At 40.5% G+C, this 19,206-nt stretch overlaps 1 protein-coding gene across 7 annotated transcripts in view; it reads right to left on the bottom strand.

The window, feature by feature from the left end:
• KIF13A (kinesin family member 13A) overlaps positions 1–19,206 on the bottom strand; it is a 190,482-nt gene that overhangs the window by 66,289 nt on the left and 104,987 nt on the right. For all 7 annotated transcript variants that reach the window (XM_075921170.1, XM_075921173.1, XM_075921174.1 and 4 more), the window contains 5 exons: positions 17,318–17,428; positions 15,682–15,816; positions 3,593–3,723; positions 1,380–1,466; positions 1,112–1,278 (listed from right to left, as the gene is read on the bottom strand). In XM_075921170.1, coding sequence (XP_075777285.1) covers positions 1,112–1,278; positions 1,380–1,466; positions 3,593–3,723; positions 15,682–15,816; positions 17,318–17,428 — 631 coding nt within the window. The remainder of the gene's footprint in view (positions 1–1,111; positions 1,279–1,379; positions 1,467–3,592; positions 3,724–15,681; positions 15,817–17,317; positions 17,429–19,206) is intronic.

Here is a 19,206-nt window from a genome sequence, read left to right as displayed (position 1 = left end):
CTGTGCTGAGAATTATATAGATTCTACAGAGACATTACAAGGAATGTAAACATTGTTATAAATGTTCAACAACTGACAGTTTCTTTGAAACACAATCTGTCAGATTTGCCCAGGCCTTACAGCTGAACCCTGTGGCAAGTTACATTAGCCATGGAGATGATAAATCAGGGATTTTCACAACTACACCATTTTTCAGGTTTTTTTTAACTGACTTATTTAATGTAAAGCCGCAATGCATGCATATGGAGGGAGATTGGAAGGATCAGTACTCCTCTTGAACCATTTTTGTGAGCTAACATTTGTTGTGCATTAGTGAGTAGAGGGGTTTTATAAACAGCTAAAGTCTACAATGTCCTTGATCAAAAATATAGAAAACACAATAGATTAGGACAAAAGTAGTCAGACCAGATTCAAACAAGCCAAATTAACTAAAATATAAGGATGTTTCTCATATTTACAAATGTCAAAGCAAATTACCTAGAGAAAGATCTTACTGTTCTATCATGTGAAATACAAATACTATAGTACAAAGAGGCATTCTTTAACAGATTTTAGTAAGTGAGGATTGCAAAAAACACTGTGAAGTGAAAAACAACCTAAGAATGCGGTCTAATTTACCAAAATGTCTGTTCTGGTTTAACTACTGTCTTGTTAACAATGTTATGGCATCATCAACAGTATTTGATGGAAAAGAAAGGATGAAATTGCCATAAAATACACTTCAAAGTTAAATTTATAGCATCCTTTCACCTTTACACATAATAGTGGTCTGACCTATAAAGGATTTAGAAAAGGATTAGACATTTAAATGACCATCATTCACAGTTACATTAAACAGGATAATAATGTGGAAAGAATAAAAACCCAGGTGCTTCAGCTAACCATGGACTGATAGAATCAGAAAGAAATTCAGCCTAATGGCCGTTTATTCAATAATTATCCAGGGCTGCATTTCTTGCATCTATCTCTAAAGCATCCAATATTGGCCTCCATCAGAGACGATGGATCACTGGTTTGCTCCAGCAATTCCTAAATTCATGTATCTGAGATTTTTTTTTTTAACTGGACCCAAACAACCTTTGCGGATCATCTGATTTCACCATTCTCTTACCATTACTATTCAGTGTTTTCATTATAACTTCCATTTGTGCAAATTCGTAGTTGTAATCTGGTTCAGAAGAAGCTTCACTAGCTACATCCAGATCATGTTCGGCTAACATGGTTTCTTTTTCAAAGTCTTTCAACCAATCTCGTCGCTTCCTCTTTGGCAGATTGATTCTATTTAAAAAATTAAAAGAGACTTAAGATTTTAAAAACAGTGAAAATAGATAAGCAAGCAAGGTGCAAGAGTGGAAGGAAACAAAGAAATATAAAATTACCTAAAGAAGTGGTTGTTTCCCCATAGGATTCTATCTCCATGCCACAGCTGAGTGTCAGAGCATACCAGTGTGCCATTTACACAGGATCTATAAGAACAATAAGATCACTTTGGTGAGAACAGAAATGATATATGGAAAATATCTTCATGTTTATCTAGTCTATTTACCCCACTTACAAAGTTCTTATTAAAGTGTAAATGTGAAAGATTAATAAAGACAGACCTATTACCACTGCCTTTGAAAAACTGCTGCAGTTGCTACTCTGCAATATAAACAGTAGGGGGAGAGGGCTTCCATTTTATTTCATAGTTTGTGGTTTTAAAAAAGCTGCATGCATATTCCAGAAACTGGGTCACAGACTGTTCCTTGTAAACAGGTTGTGAACCTAGTTACAGTCAAACTCTATTAGAAAAAGCTCATGTATAGTTATTTTGTCATTTCTAAAGAAATCACCGAGAAACAGGTTTATCTAGCAGATGGCAAATATTGCTAATACATGCTATAGCTATTATATAATGTATTTATAAATATCCCTTTGATCACTGAATTTCATTCTTTTGATAAATTGGGCTTCTATTCAGTCTAAAGTTTCTATTTTTGAGAAATTTTCAAAAACAGCATTTGCATCTAGGGTCCTCTGAATTTAAGCTTTATTTATAAAGAAGTGAAATGGAACTGTTCGGTTCTTATTTCTTTGGCTCAAAGCAGAAAAAAATATATATTAAATAGCATTTCCCGCCAATATAATGTCCTAGAGGAAATATAATATTATCCCTTCAAATGCAGCATTATTAATTCAGGTTTATATCACAAATACTTTGAGTATCAAATATGAAATAATTCATTGTTTAAATTGTAACTCTCGTAACAAAGTTCATGACAATATAAATATCACAGAAATAAATATTTAAGCATTTATAATCAGTCACAAACAAAACAAAACTTTGTTATATGTTTTTCCAATGACATACTCCTCTGCCCTTACAAGTCAAAACGACTAACTCCCTATACTGCAACTCTGCCACCGTAAGTCTGAATACCATCTATTTGGAATTTTGTAATTTACATGATTAGTTTGCAGTACTGAGACATACATGCTAACACAGGGGTCTGCTACCTATGGCTCAGTATGGAACTAAATATTGCTCTTTTGTCATTCCCAAGATACATACAACTTTTTAAATTAAAATTCAAAATTAATTCAAAATTTTAAAAAACCATAATTATTCATGTAGCTTGAATGTGTGCATGAACTTGAATTTGACCAGTTATGATGTAAACTTCAAAGAAATGTGTGAAAAGATGCACCAGCTGAAGGCCCATTAAATAAAGTCTGTGAGTACAAGGTTTCTTTTATGCTATTATTAATCATGTCAATTAATAATATTAAGTTGTATATTTTCAGTCATGAAAATGGGCGCACTCATACTGCTTTTTGTTGACCACTTCTTCTGAATTTTGATGTAGTTTTGTTCTTTGGTTTCAAAAGGCTGCCCATCCGTGTGTTAATATGTAATTTACAAAGACCAAAGTGAAAAGAGAGTTTGGAAAAATAAGAGTCTCTCTCAATCTTCTGTTTACCATGTAATGCCTATATCTATGAAATTAATTACACATTAAGATCACAGGAAGCATATTTGTGTGAAATTATAATACATGCCTCAAGTGATGTTACAAGGTTGAATAGCTTCAAATACTAGCAAAGAAGAAACAATGCCTATATAAATGGAATGTTCCTGTAACTCTAAAAGAGAAATGAGAGAGGAAAGGGCCTGGATTCATACATTTATATTTTACTGGACATTACTATAATTGGGGCCTTCAGGTGAAATTCATCTGTTCTATGAAACCTGAGAAAGTAAATTCACAGAGGTAGAATTTATCCATTCAAACAACCGATAAGACAGCTAGTCCAGCCCTGAGGTTAGAACAGCAGCAACTACACAGCTCTACCATCCTGCCTATTCCACAGAATTTATGTAAACAATTCCATCCTTGTTCCCAAGACCCCTTGATAATAGTTTATCCAGAACCAGCATGGAGACTTCCTTTTTGGCATGGAAGTGTCTTAAGTTTCCTGTGACATCACTAGAATTGGAACTGGCTGTTGACCAGAGCACACCATATTTGTGACACGGTAAAATAAACATGCATACATCTTTCAGTAATGAGAAGAAAACATTGCACAGGGCAGGTGTGCTGAACTTCCTTACCTTGCATTTTCTTTTGGTGTGAGAGAAACTTCCCCATCTGATGAAATGTCAATCTCACAGTGCTCTGGTTGGATCCCTATACCAAAGAGTTGTATATCCTGAGAGGTATCTGCACCAACTCTGGTGTGATCCTGATTCACAGGTTATTAATAAAACATCAATGAAAATCATGCAAACTTTTTATATAACTTATCAGATATAACTTACAACAAAAATATTAACACAACAAGAACGGAAAATGCATAACCACAACTCTGAAATCCTAGAATACTCAAGGAGCTGATAGAGGAGGTATCTGAGCCTTTAGTTATCATCTCTGAAAAATCATGGAAGTTGGGAGAGATTCCAGAAGACTGGAAAAGGGCAAATATAGTGCCCATCTATAAAAAGGGAAATAAGAACAACCCAGGGAACTACAGACCAGTCAATTTAACTTCTGTGCCAGGAAAGATAATGGAGCAGGTAATTAAGGAATTCATCTGCAAACACCTGGAAGATAATAAGGTGATAGGTAACAGCCAGCATGGATTTGTAAAAAACAAATCATGTCAAACCAATCTGATAGCTTTCTTTGATAGGATAACAAGTCTAATGGATAAGGGAGAAGCGGTGGATGTGGTATACCTAGACTATAGTAAGGCATTTGATATGATCTTATCAATAAAGTAGGCAAATACAACTTAGATGGGGCTACTAAAAGATGGGTGCATAACTGGCTAGACAGCCATTCTCAGAGAGTAGTTATTAACGGTTCACAATCTTGCTGGAAGGGCATAACAAGCGGGGTTCCACAGAAGTCTGTTTAGGGACCGGTTCTGTTGAATATTTTCATCAACTATTTAGATATTGGCATAGAGCAGTGTTTCCAAAACTATGGGAAAAAAATACCGGGCCTCAGCGAGGCTGCCAGGGTGTACCGGGCTCCCGGATTGCCTGTGCAGTGCCGGGTTCCCCAAGCCCTCAGCCAGGCAGGGCGGATGCAGTCGTATGTTTCAGGCTCCCAGCAGACGCATAGTGAGGGTTATCAGGTGAGCTCTTATTGCTGGCTGGGGAGGGGGGGGTTGGATATGGGCCCCAGGGAAGCAGGGTCTGGGCAGTGGAGCTGCCCGGGGGAGATAGGGAGGGGAAACCAGCTGGCGGAAGCAGGGCTGGCTGGCGGGGGGGGGGGGGGGAGCTGAGGCAGAGACCGGCTGGAGGAAGTAGGGCTGGCCGGGAGCTGGCCAGGGGAGATTGCAGGGGGGGCAGTGAGGCTGGCTGGGGAACCGGCCGGCGGAAGCAGGGCTGGCGGGAGCAGCAGGGCTTCCCAGGAGAGATCGGGAGAGAATCGGCTGGCGGGGACAGCGGGCAGGGGCAGATTACTATTTTGCGGGGCCCAGGGCAGGACAATTTCGTGAGGCCCCCCCTTTGACACAGCGCATGCGCGGTTGTGCAACGGCGCATGCGTGGGGCTTCTTGAAGCGCGGGGCTCGGGGAGGCCGCCCCGCTCGCCCTGCCCTATATCCACCTCCGACAGCGGGGCTGGTGAAGGGTGGGCGGGGGGGAAGGTGGGGAAAAAGAATTGGCCAGCGGGGAGCATGACAGTTCAGGGCGCATGCAGATCCTGAATAAAAATTTTAAAGCAGTGCCTTTTAAATATCCCCACTGCTGACAGTGAGGTTTAAAGGCACTACAATGGGTCAGAATGGAGAGAACCTGGTGCATTCACCATCCGGAATGAGAATATGGATAAAAAATTCCAAATATGATGTCAGCTTTCTGAAAATAAATGAGCCCCTTTTAAATACACGATGTGGTGGTGCAGGGTTTTATTGGATTACAGTCCATTTTTCCAATCCATATTCCCTTAACTTGCTGGTAAGAATATTGTGGGTGGCCATATCAAAAGCTTTGCATATTTGTCATTTGCTTAATTAATATGCAGATATACAAATGAATGTTACCGGTCCTCCGAAATCTCGTGAATGGATTTACTGGTCCCCATGTCAAAAAGTTTGGGAACCCCTGGCATAGAGTACACTTATTAAGTTTGCAGATGATACCAAGCTGGGAGGGGTTGAAACTGCTTTGGAGGATAGGGTCATAATTCAAAATGATCTGGAGAAACTAAAGAAATGGTCTGAGGTAAATTAGATTAAGTTTAATAAAGACAAATGAAAAATGCTGCACTTAGGAAGGAACAATCCGCTTCACACATACAAAATGGGAAGTGACTATCTAGGAAGGAGTACTGCAGAAAGGGATTTAGGGTCCTGGGCAGGGCCCTCCTTGAAATTGCTGATGGAGTCCCACAATTTGAAGTTGTTCCTGCCTAAGAGGGCCTGAGTTAGACATTTGAAATTGCAGGCTAGATGACAAATAAGTTTTCCTGCCAAACAAGTCCAGCTCTTTGTTATCTATTTTTTGGTGTGCCAGTTACCTGGCCCTGCCTGTCATTTTCATTTATGGCTGACACAACGAAGGACTCCCCAGGCGATGGGTATACAGGTATTCAAATCTCTTTGCCAGGAAACATTTCTTCTTTTCCACCTTCTCGGAAGTAGGAAGAGTGGTAGAGGGGGTCTGCCACAAAGGCTTATCTATTTTTAGGTACCCTGGTTGGATGGGCAACACAACCTGGGCTACAGTGGTGACATTAAAAGAGGTCAGACTCCTCTGCTAGCTCCTAGATGTCCAAATTCAGTTTGGCAGCTACCTTTTTGAGCAGGGCCTAGTGCTCATTATGGTCATCGGGGCCTGGCAGATAAGTTGCTGAAATAAAGATGGGATTGGCTATATAGCAATCCCATAGCTTTGCTTCTACACAAACAGAAGAGAATCTTCTCCTCCCCCTCATTCTCCTGTCAGTTGATGTAGAACATAGAGGCTACTTCGCCTATTGTGATTTTAATGGAATTGTCCCAGATTAATGGAAGGAAGTGAAATCAAGCAATTCTGATTGCCTGGGAGTGTAATGGTGCTCCTTAGGCAGACTATTTGCCTTTAATGGTGTATATCCTTAAATTCCCTCCCCCGCACACAAACACCTGCGATATATCTGCCATTATGGTGATATTTGGGGAGGACTGGTTAATGAGACACTTGCACAAACACTGCCTGAGTCCTTCCACAAATTGATAGAGTCTCTGACACCAATTTGTTCAGGCTTATTTATTTGGAGATATAAATTGAGCCACACCTAGAAAAGCACAGCATAATCTGGCATGTCATGTCAAAAAGGTACAAAACCTTCCAATAGCTGAAGGAAATGTCTTGCTGGCAACTGCAGACTGACCTAATTTTTTAAAATGTGGCTTGTTAATGTTATGCTAATGTCCACGGAATGGTAAACTCTGATACTGCATCTGAAGAACCCCCTTTGATTTATATCCTTTACATGAGGCTCAAAGTGGATTTCTCAATGTTGAGCTGAAGACCTAGCCTGAGCAACAGAGACACTGACAACTTTATGAGAGACAAAACCTTGTTATAAGACATACCCTCAAGAAGTCAATTACTCAGACTCATAGACTTTAAGGTCAGAAGGGACCATTATGATCATCTAGTCTAACCCCCTGTACAATGCAGGCCACAGAATCTCACCCACCCTCTCCTAGAATAATCCTCTCACCTATATTTCAGATATTGAAGTCCTCAAATGGTTTAAGGACGCCCAGATGCAGAGAATCCTCCAGCAAGTGATCTGTGCCCCATGCTACAGAGGAAGGTGAAAAACCTCCAGGGCCTCTGCCAATCTACCCTGGAAGAAAATTCCTTCCCGACCCCAAATATGGCGATCAGCTGAAGCCTGAGCATGTGGGCAAGATTCACCAGCCAGACACCCAGGAAAAGTTCTCTATAGTAACTCCTATCATCTCACCATTGGCCTATTTACCACTGACAGTGAAAGGTCAATTAGATGCCAAGATCATGTTATCCCATCAAACCATCCCCTTCATAAACCCCTCTAGCTTAATCTTGAAGCCAGATAGGTCTTTTGCCCCCACTACTTCCCTTGGAAGGCTGTTCCAGAACTTCACTCCTCTAATGGTTAGAAACTTTCATCTAATTTTGAGTCTAAACTTCCTAATAGCCAGTTTATATCCATTTGTTCTTGTGTCCACATTGGTATTAAGCTTAAATAATTCCTCTCCCTCCCTGGTATTTATCCCTCTAATATATTTAAAGAGAGCAATCATGTCTCCCCTCAGCCTTCTTTTGGTTAATGTAAACAAGTCAAGCTCCTTAAGTCTCCTTTCATATGGCAGGTTTTCCATTCCTCGGATCATCCTAGTGGCCCTTCTTTGTACCTGTTCCAGTTTGAATTCATCCTTCTTAAACGTGGGAGACCAGAACTGCACACAGTATTCCAAATGAGGTCTCACCAATGCCTTGTATAACGGCACTAACACCTCCTTATCCCTACTGGAAATACCTCGCCTAATGCATCCCACGACCGTATTAGCCTTTTTCATGGCCATGTCACATTGGCGGCTCTCAGTCATCCTGTGATCAATCAGGACTCCGAGGTCCTTCTCTTCTTCCGTTACTTCCAACTGATGTGTCCCCAGCTTATTACTAAAATTCCTGTTATTAATCCCTAAATGCATAACCTTATACTTCTCACTATTAAATTTCATCCTATTGCTATCACTCTAATTTACAAGATCATCCAGATCTTCCTGTATGATATCCCAATCCTTTTCTGAATTGGCAATACCTCCCAACTTCGTGTCATCCGCAAATTTTATTAGCACACTCCCACTTTTGGTGCCAAGGTCCCTAAAATATGGTAGATGGTCTTCAACGCAGCTCAAACCACTGTGAAAGGGTACAGGTTCATCCCTTTCACCAAACATGTCAAGTGGAAGGTCCTGACATTGGTCAAAGGAATCCTGCACTGAAATCACTTCAGAAGTGAATTCCTCATCTAATGGAGGAGCGCTACCAATCTCAGAGACTGTTAGAGAACAAACTGTACCAACGAAAGTACTGATTTTGGTGACCATGTCAATCTCTGTACCAACACACATTGGTTGGCTAGCACTAGCAGGAGAGTCTCTGACTCATATGACATAACTCTCTGGAGTATCTAAATTCCTGTGATACTGGGTGGGTTCGAGTTGGCATGGGGAAAAGTTCCACAGTGAGCACCAAGAACAGAAACTATGTAGGGGACAGTTTTGTCCAATGGAGATTGAAGGTACTGAAGAAGATGGTTGCTTAAGAAGAACCAAGATAACATGAGAAGTGTGACACCTCTTTGGCACCACTGGCATCTTGGTGGTTAGCTTAGATATGGAAAGGGCTGTAGTTACTGCCCTTTTAGAAGTAGAATGCTTAGACTTCTATTGCTGAACGGTCTTGGTTCAGCGAAATGGAGGATGAGCTTGATACCAAGGTATGTTTGGAGCCTTTAGTCTTAGAGGATCTCAAATCACCTGACACAGGGTTGGTACCAGCAGAGCCTGGAACCTCAGTGATAGCTATATAGAGAGGTGAAGGCTCCAGTGGGGTCCTATGTTCATGAGACTCTCTCTCAGGGTACATCTAGACTACATGCCTCTGGCGACAGAGGCATGTAGATTAGACTACCCGGCATAGGACAATGAAGCGGCGATTTAAATAATCGCCGCTTCATTTAAATTTACATGGCTGCCGCGCTGAGCCGATCAGCTGTTTGTCGGCTCAGCGCGGTAGTCTGGACGCGCTGCGGTCGACATCAAAGGCATTTGTCGACTTCCCAGGTATGCCGATGATGCCTTTGATGTCGACCGCGGCGCGTCCAGACTACTGCGCTGAGCCGACAAACAGCTGATCGGCTCAGCGCGGCAGCCATGTAAATTTAAATGAAGCGGCGATTATTTAAATCGCAACTTCATTGTCCTATGCCGGGTAGTCTAATCTACATGCCTCTGGCGACAGAGGCATGTAGTCTAGACGTACCCAAAATGAATTCTTTATAAGAAGACGAGTCCTTTTCTTATGGGTCTCTCTGAGCAATATGAAGACATTGGTGGAGCTTATGCTCACTCAGAGGCAGATATCCAGCAGGCTGTCTCTTGGCCTGGAGCCAAGGCCGGACAGAGAGAATGTTTCATCATTAAGAGCTTAAGCTTTCTCTCTCAATTCTTCCTAGCTGCACTTTTAAATACTAAGCAGATGCTTCTGAGTGAAATGCATTTCCTCTGAGCAACAGATATATCAAGAATGCCCATGGTTCCATTGGAGAGCTTTCTGGCAAGTGAGGCAACGTTTGAAAACCTGGCTTATGGGGATCTTGAAACTAAAAAAATCTTGATGAGGAAGGGGTTATCAACAAACTCCTCTACTAAATGATCAGGTAGAAGACAAAATTAAAGAAAAAAAGATAACCAGAGACAGGAAAAAGAACCTGAACAATATATGCCGGTACATTAAATGCTCCATCTCATGCTGAGGCAGTTGAGAATATACTGAAAGTGGTTCACCTGCCCATCCTAAATATCCTCGGTACAGGGCACAAGGACATGTAGAATACATGCGTAACCTGAAGAGGCACTGCTGCAAAAAATCTCTGATCCAGGGTACATGGGGTGTACACACACCTAAAGTGGAGGACCGACATGCCAATACCTAACTACACAGCAGATGTCAATGGAAGCTCTGTGGATAAAAGTAGAGCTGGAAAGAACCTTGTATATAATTTAGTCCAGTGTTTCTCAATTCTTTTTGATACCAAGGACCAGCTTGCTGTCTTCCTCAACTGTGTCAGGGACCTCAGGGACTGGCCATTGAGATGAATTAGTCTAGTTGTCTCCCTAGAATATTCCAGAAGCTTGTGCATGATAGGTTTCTCTCCCCACAACTTTAACACAGATAAGCCCCCTGCAACTTCCCTAGGGAGACACCATAATTCCAAGGGTCATACACCTCACTAAAGATAACATTAGAAGGGTGAAACATTTTAGTGTGTTTATACTTATTTCTTTATATTTAAACAGTACAATACAAACATCTCTTACCCTACCATTAAACATTTATCTAAAACAGAAACTATTATGCAGATAATAATAGTGACCTCTCTTGTGATGCATTCTAAAATATGTTGACAAAAGCACTATGTAAGAGCTAGGTCCTGCTACAATGAACCCTATTGTCTCTGTCATTCACTTCGGAGGATACATGTATTATCAGAACACACCTTATCTATGCTGATATATTAGAAGATTTGTATTCATTGTTTCCTCTGGGAAATAAAAAGTATCTCTAGTAACCAGAATGCATAGAAGTTAGTGCCACGAAGGAAAAATGTTAGGAAAATGTATTACTCTGATGTTTAAAAGCTTTACTGCATTACAGTTAGTTTTAACTCAGAGTGAATACCAAAAATGGCCCTTGTATACAGATTAGTCCAACTTCTTGTATTTTAAATGTTTATCATGTAATATTTTACTTGGTATAAGGACATTAAGAGCTACACCATGTTTTTCTGTAATCTGAAACTGAAGTTTAAAATAAATTTGCTCACACATGTATCAGAATTATACCTGCTCACTTTAGTGAACAAAAGTATGTTTTACTGCCTTTAGCCAACATAACTAAAAAGGAAGCAACCTATATTCTATTTCTTCTTCAGCAGCAACACAGCTGCTTACTAAGGGAGAGAGTCCATCATCCTTACATGTACTGGATCCTACATTACTCTACAGTCAAGGGGACAACTTAGGAAGGACAGTACTACATAGTGTGAATTAGAGTAATGGAATCCAGCCCCAAGTTTCAATCAGTTACATAGTGCAAATCTACTGAAGACAATGGAGTGGCAGAGGTGTAACTGGGGGCTTAATTTGGCCTACAAAGTATTTATTAGAGGTTTAAATGCATAGAGAAAGGACCCCAGCTTAGCTCTCTACACACATATGATGTGTATAGCTCTCTCTAAGCTACGCGCCTGCATGTCTGTGCATAAAAATTTTTAGGCCCGCCCACCACATTTGCAGAGCTGTGCAGCAGCACTCACCGCTCACTTTCCTGCTGGCAAAGCTGCATGGAAGTGGCTGCCCTGGTCCTCTTTATGCTCTGGCTGGATCCGGGGCACAGTGAGGTTGTCCCTCTGGGGCAGTCTGAGGGAAAGTCAGTCTTCTCATAGTCTGAATCTGGCATGTGAAGCATCAGCTCTTCCTTCTCCTCACTCTCTTCTCATGTCTCTAGTTGGCCAGCTTCTCGTTTTTCCTAGTCAATTTCACTATGTAGTGTTCATGCACTAGGACACGACAGCATATTTGGGGATCACAGCACTTTATGGGCTTGCTTCAATCCCTCCTCTATTTGCTCCTCCACACAGACACCCCTCTACACACCCACGTTGTTGTAGCAGATTCCTCTTGATATTAGCTTTTCTAAAACCCTTTTTAAACACAACTAATTTGCCTAAAACTAGTTGATAATACTGTATCTTTATCTACTTTTCCTAATACTTAACCTTTTCTTCCCGCCCCCCTTTTCTTTTTTCTTTTTCTCTCTGATTATTCATATACTTGTGGATATATACAGAAGCTCTGGCATACCTAATCAACACCTCCTTCTACCTGATTCCCTGAAGTATTGTTCCCCATTCAGATTTTGTGATGTCAAAATAGTTTCCATTGTGCTGAATGATGATGTCATAAAAATAGATAACAGCAAAACTGAAGGAGATGGGCAGGAGCAGGAAGCTGATTGTGGAGATTTTTACCCATCTACATCTTTGCAGTCAACAACGTCGGGGAACAGAGGAAAGGAGATATTACATGGGTCTTGATAGAACATGGGAAAGTTTGCCAAAAGTGAGAGTTTCTGGTGATCTTGCTGATAATAATTGGACACATGCCTGGTTCATGCAAGTATCAGTCTCACCAGCAGCAGAGCTGTTATATCAAGATTCAGCTTTGTAAAAGTGAAGGTCTAGGACTGAAACACATGACTCAGAGATGCAAACTCACAATCTCCAGCACAAAATTAAATACATGAAAATGTGTGTGTGTGTGTGAAAGAGAGATATATCAAGTGGTGTGAGTGGGTGTGTATGGAGGCAGACAGATGTATGAAGGAAGTAAACAAGCATGCATACCAAGCAATGCTCTGCTCAGGAGAGCAATAGCTAAAGCTTCTTTGATGTTGAAAGTGAAGAAACCCAATGTGTTTTCAGTTGTAGGATTTTGAGTCACATTATCAGGAATCTTAATATAACTGACACTTCAGTCTGAACAGATTTGTCATTCCCATTGTTTGGCAGACATCTAGCTTCCTTGGCAGTGGAGAATATGGTGATTATTCTTCGGGGGGGATAATGGGGAGAGGAGGAGGAAAGGCTACAGACAAGAGATGGCTGGTGCATTTGGCCTCCGTTAGCACAAATAATGTTTTGCCCAATCCCCCCTTCCACGTCTATGTGCATTTCCAACTTTGCTGATCACTGTAGGCTTGATCCACTTCCCACTGCAGTCCATGAAAATCTTTCCACTGCCTTTCATGGAATATGATTGGACCTAACATTTTTGCTGCATTATCCCAAAAAAAAAAAAAAAAAAAAAAAAAAAAAAAAAAAATTCTACCCAACCTGTTCTTCCTCCAGGTTATTTAATGATCTCACCATGGCTATGAATTATGTTGTGTCAGATGTGGAGTGGTCCAGCAAGAAGAATGGGTATTTTTATTAACTACTTGCCAATTAAATATCTTGAGAATCAGCTGTCACGGGAAAGGGAATACACATGGAGCCCAGAAACAGGACATTCAAATTGTTTATTACAGCCCAGGCTGGCCACCAGTTCTCTAAGCCCTTTTCCTTGTTAAAACTGTGCACGATCATGCCTAATTAGTGGATGTTGGCATAACACTTTGATAATATGTGATCTAAAGTACTGGATCAGAGGAAGGACATGATGCAGTCTTCTGACCTCAAGAAATTTCTTTGTTTTAGCAAACAACCTTTCTGAGATGCAGTACTGTCATACTCTGGACTTTACATTTTTCCAAGGTCCACTTGGATCAATCTTGCCCATTGTTACCCCCTGGTTGCCAGTTAAATGCTGCTGCACATTCTTTCCAACATTCACGACAAGTAGGAAAATGATGACACTGGTTGCTAATGTTTGCAGATTTGACCTTATCTCTCTCCTAAACTGTCACACTAATTTCCCTAAATATGTTCATCTTCAAATAACCTTACTTCCTTGACTTAAGTGTAAATCTGGGAAGTCGATTAAGTGAACAGTGTAACGTTATACATTTTAATAGGACACTCCATGCATAAATGACATCATCCAGTAAACTCCATCTGTGTGTTTGTTATTACTCTAGTCATTTCCAAAAAAGAAAAAATTGTGGGAAATGGCAAAATGAAAAAAAATGGACTGTGTGCATCTGTCAAGGAATCTATATCGACCTCAATATTGCTACACATGACCTCAATACTGGTACACAAGACATAACTCACTACACTCACGGACGTAAAATCTTAAGAGGGAACACTGATGGTGTATCCAACAGGAAAAATAAAAAAAAAACCTAAAACTTCTTAACTGTCAACTGTGGATATCCGATAAAGTCATTGAATGAATTATGGAATCATTTTTCCTGAATATTTGAATGGTTTCTTAGAATTAGCATATGCTAATGGGGTACCATATTAGCTTGCATTAATTTAGTACAGGCAGTCCCCGGGTTACGTACAAGATAGGGACTGTAGGTTTGTTCTTAAGTTGAATTTGTATGTAAGTCGGAACTGGTACATATTGTAGGGGAAACTCTAGCCAAACATTTTTTTTAGTTTTGGATAGCATAGGGAAAGGTTAACTCCCCTCTAATGTTTGTTTTGCTGTCTGTTCCCCTGTTCAGAAGATTTCACATCTATTTCTGTCCCTGTGACAAACTCAGGACTAAAGGAGTAACTCATCAAATACCAAATAGCTCTGCACCATGCTTTGAGCTAATAGCTTTATTTCCACACACCACCCAGGGTTCTAGGAGGAGGGTCCTTTTTTTGCTAACACAATGAGGCCAGCACTTTGTTTGTTTTGGTGGAGTCTTTGTTTGCCCAGGGAGCCCAGCATGTATAGGGGGAGGAGGGGCGGAGGGGCTGCTTTTGTCTGCTGTTCGGCAGCCTGTTGCTCAGGGGAGGGGGCAGCCTGTTGCTGGCAGGGGGGGAGGGGGAGGCGTGCAGGATGCGAGGCCGGGGAGGGAGGGGGGGCAGCGGGCGTGGGGAGGCACTTTTCCTCTGCCCGGCAGCTCTGCGGGATCCCTGTCCCTGTGGCCAGCTGCTGCAGGCAGAGGCCAGTTGGAGCCGGCCGAAGAGGAGGAGGTGGATTCTAGGACCCAGGAGAGCAAGCCCCGGGGACGCTGCTGCGCTCTGGGAGCCCGGCATGTATAGAGGGGAGGAGGGGCAGAGAGGCTGCTTTTGTCTGCTGTTCGGCAGCCTGTTGCTGGCAGGGGGGTAGGGGGGGGCACTTTTCCTCTGCCCGGCAGCTCTGCAGGACCCCAGTCGGAGCCGGCCCGAGGAGGAGGAGGATCCTAGGACCCAGGTGAGCGAGCCCCGGGAATGCTGCTGCGCATGTGCGGGAGTTGCCTCACCCCGTTCGTATCTAGGGATCCGACGTAAGTCGGATCCACGTAAGTCGGGGACTGCCTGTATAGAAAACCAACACTGTGGAGCTAAACAGATCATAGCTTTCAGATTTAATCCCTTCAATCCAATTCTCACTTCATGGGTAAGAAGCACCTGCAAGTGCTGTGCAGGAGTGCTTCACATCAACCTCTTGGGCTAATGGAGTCCAAAGGGCAGTCACATTTAGTCTTCAACTGGAAAAACTGGAGCTGCAACACAGGAATTTACATAACACTTGTACGCACTGAGCCTGGTTCTCCTGTCTCACCATCATGAATCAAGAGTCATCTCACTGAAGTCAATGGAGCTAATGTGCCAGGAAGATACAAGTCCATGTAATTGAAGGGGAAATCAGGACAACTGTATTTTGTTGCAATCAGTCTTATGAGTCCATCATTCTAAATAACCAATTCTTTCAGAAATTAACAACATGATTGGTCTTCAGTATGATTTGTTAAATATGTCAGTGTCCTGATTGAATTCTTACCTTTAAATAATAAACCAAAAGTTCATTGAGGGCAGGGTCTGCATTCAGATTAACCAGGTAACACTTGTCATCCCCGACTTTGATACCAGAGGACTCAAGAGAAATTCCCATGCTCTCTAGCTGCCTTTGCCTTTCCTAAAAACAAATAAAAAAGTTAAACTTGCATAATATAATTTGCTGAGATAATTATTAAAACAAGTAAATGAAAGCAAAGAATAAAGCTGAACACCAGTCCACATATGGGACACTGATACGAAAAGTATTACATACACTACAGGATTAACTAAAATAAACTATGACCATATCATGTATTCTTTTACTATATTTTACTCTTCTGTGCCATAACCTACTCCTTTAATGTTCACTCGCTTTGAAAACCACTTACTTATGCAAGTAGTCCTACCAACTTTAGTGTGATTGCTCACATGAATAACCACTATGCACCATACGAGTTGTAGAATCAGGCTCTGAATCATCATGTCAACTCTGAGTTTGTCACATTACTTGTAAATACTAGAAAGATAAGCATATTAGCACATCTGCTTTCAGGTATGGGACATGCCATAAAGCTTAGGCTCACATTTTTATTTTGTTTTTAAAAAGCTACAAAGTGCCTAATAGTAACAAAGTATTTTCCCAGCCAAGGTGTCTTTGTTTCCATCTAAATGTTATTTTGTAGCAGCTGCAACCCAAACATCATAACAGACTCTTTATGCATGAGAACTTGAAAGTGCATTCATTCACTCTCCAACTCAAAAAAATGAATAGCATAAATTATGGAAAATAAATAAGAATCTATAAATTCTGTAAATTCTAGTAAATGGTAATATTGTCTACAAAAGGACACACTGGAAAATTATAGTTAAGAGTGTGAACTTAAAATGGATTATTTAAAACCGTAATAAATCCTTGTGTAGACAGATTCATAACTGAACTGGCCTTAATTTGGGTTATTTTAATTCAGAATTAAGATAAAAGTGAATTAAGGACACTAATTCTGAATCTGTCCATATAGGAGTTTATTGTAGTTTAAACAATCCATTTCAAATTCACACCTTCAATTATCTTGGAATAATATTATGAAGTGTTCTTGTATAGACATGCCCTTAGTGACACCAGTCAATTTGTTTTTACAAAATGGTTTATTTTACATTACAGAGCTACTTTATGTTTTAGAGCTGTTTTATAACAGTCCATGTGAATGAATACAATGGTGAAATCCTGGTTCCCTAACTTCAGTGGAAAGGTATGATTTCATCACTCATTATATTCATTTCCATGCTTACTGGTTAACCTTTTGTCTTACAAACTGGCCTATACATGCTGCTATTTGTTTTAAGTACATATAGTGGACTTAAGATATCACGGCAGTGATCCCATTAAATCTATTCTAATGAAACTGAGTTGAAGCAAATTACACTGTATTCAGGATTTAAGGTTGAATGAAATGATAAAAGAATGAAAAACACATAGAAAGAGAAGTCTCCCCACAGAGGTAAGGATGTAGGAACCAGCAATATCTATAGCCAGATTCTCAGCTACTGTAAGTCAGCAAAGATCCACTGAAGTCTAATAAATTATGCTCATTTACACCAGCTGAGGATCTGGGTCTCACTACTTAAAGTATCTGAACTACCTGTGCAATTTCTTCTGTTTTCCTTAGCTTTTCCTCCCAGGTGACTGTAAGTTCTTTTATCAATTTTTCAGATTCTTCCAATTTTTCCTTCAGCTCTGGTGCTTTCAAGGCCTGAATGTTGAAAAGAGGAAAATTATTAATATTTTCAAATGTCTTCACACATAAAATAACTCTGTTCAAGATGTTTTTATGTGTGATGATTTTAGCAAGCAACTGGACACAACATTAACAATCATCAACGGAACCATAACAGGATTTTTCCTTTTTTTCTTGAGATAATTTTACATGTGAAAATAGCATAAATGATGGAAAATAAATCTCAATCTACAAATTCTGTAAATTCTATTCAAGGGTAATATTAGGAAGAGGTGAGATCAATTCCTAATTGAGGTGAAAGAATCAGCTGATAATAATGGGAAAATTCTTCAGCTGAGGCAAATCTTGGTAACTCCATCAGTCATTCGAGCTATGCAAATTTATCAAAGCTAAAGATCTGACCCAAAATATTTATGCAAAAACTAGGTGACTATATGTAAACAAAAATATCTATCAAGTTATTCCTTTGTAATTGGATAGTCTCAGTCACCCTACCTGGGTTTATTACTTTATAAATATTTGGATTAAATGCCTTTGCTAGATTCAGGACATATGTCAAGTTGCTAATGTTTTGCTTCTGGATTTGTAGGTGTCCTAAATAGTTCATAAAAATTGAGCACTGAAGATAAAAACTGGGACAGGCTGTGGGTATAAAGCACTATCAGATATGCTCTGGGACTATGAGACACTTCTCACCCTAATCATTGTCAAACATTTAAAAAGTTAACCAAATAATTAAAATATGTTATTTAAATAGTTAACCAATTAAAGGGCTAAGGCTGATTCCTCTGGCCAGTGTGGCTGGGTCTAGGTCTGCTCTGGCCAGGTGGTGCTACCCTGTCTGGGCTTGCTCTGTCCAGTGCAGAGCCACTGAGGCCAGTTGCAATTAATGGTCAAGGTGGGTTAAACGGTAAGACTAATGCTTACCAGTTAACCTTTTACATCCCTGGTCAAAAAGAAATTAAACCAGATAGTGAGAATATCCATGTGATAAATAAATATTCAGTAGGTATTTTCGTTTCCAATAATCCTTTAGTGTTAGTCAAAGGGTACAAAAATGGTAAGTCTGAAAGCTTTATATAATTTAGTTTGACAAACAAGACATCTGGTAGTGCTGGATAAATTTAGAGCAATTTTAGGCATCTTTAAATAGATTTTTGTGCAAAAATTTGCTTAACAGTAGCAAGACAGAACAGGTGAGGCAATGTGTTTTATTTGATCAACTTCTGCCGATGAGAGAACCTTTTGAAATTACACAAAGCTCTTCTTCAGGTCTGGGAAATGTACTGAGAGATACGTCTACACTAGAATTAGACACCCACGGCTGGCCTGTGCCAGCTGACTCAAGCTGATGGGGTTAATGCTAAGGGGATATTTAATGTAGACATTTGGGTTTGGGCAGTGGCTGTCTTGCAGGGTTCTAGATTCCAGGCTTCAACCCAAGTGTGAATATCCACTGTGCAACTGAGTAGCTCCTTAGCCCAAGTCAACTGGTATGGGTAAGCCATGGATTTTAACAGCATGTTTGACATACCCAAAGTGCCACAGGTAAATAGAAAATACAAGACAGAACAGATTGTTTAGCATAAGTAGTTAACATGTATCAAGGAACCATTCAATGGGAAAAAGTCTACTAGCCCATCTCTAATCAGAGGTGAAAGGAAAAAAAAAAAGGAAAGGGGAATTTAAATGGATTTTAGATTGCTGTAATAAGCTATAAACCTAGGCCTATGCTACACTTGCAAGTTACAGTGCAGTATTTCAGTTCACAGTGTTGTTACTCCCGAAGTGTC

This window comes from Pelodiscus sinensis, chromosome 2, assembly GCF_049634645.1.
Source record: "Pelodiscus sinensis isolate JC-2024 chromosome 2, ASM4963464v1, whole genome shotgun sequence".
NCBI classification, from domain to species: domain Eukaryota; kingdom Metazoa; phylum Chordata; order Testudines; family Trionychidae; genus Pelodiscus; species Pelodiscus sinensis.
Note: the sequence above shows the minus strand (reverse complement) of the source record. Positions and strands in the feature narration are given on the sequence as shown.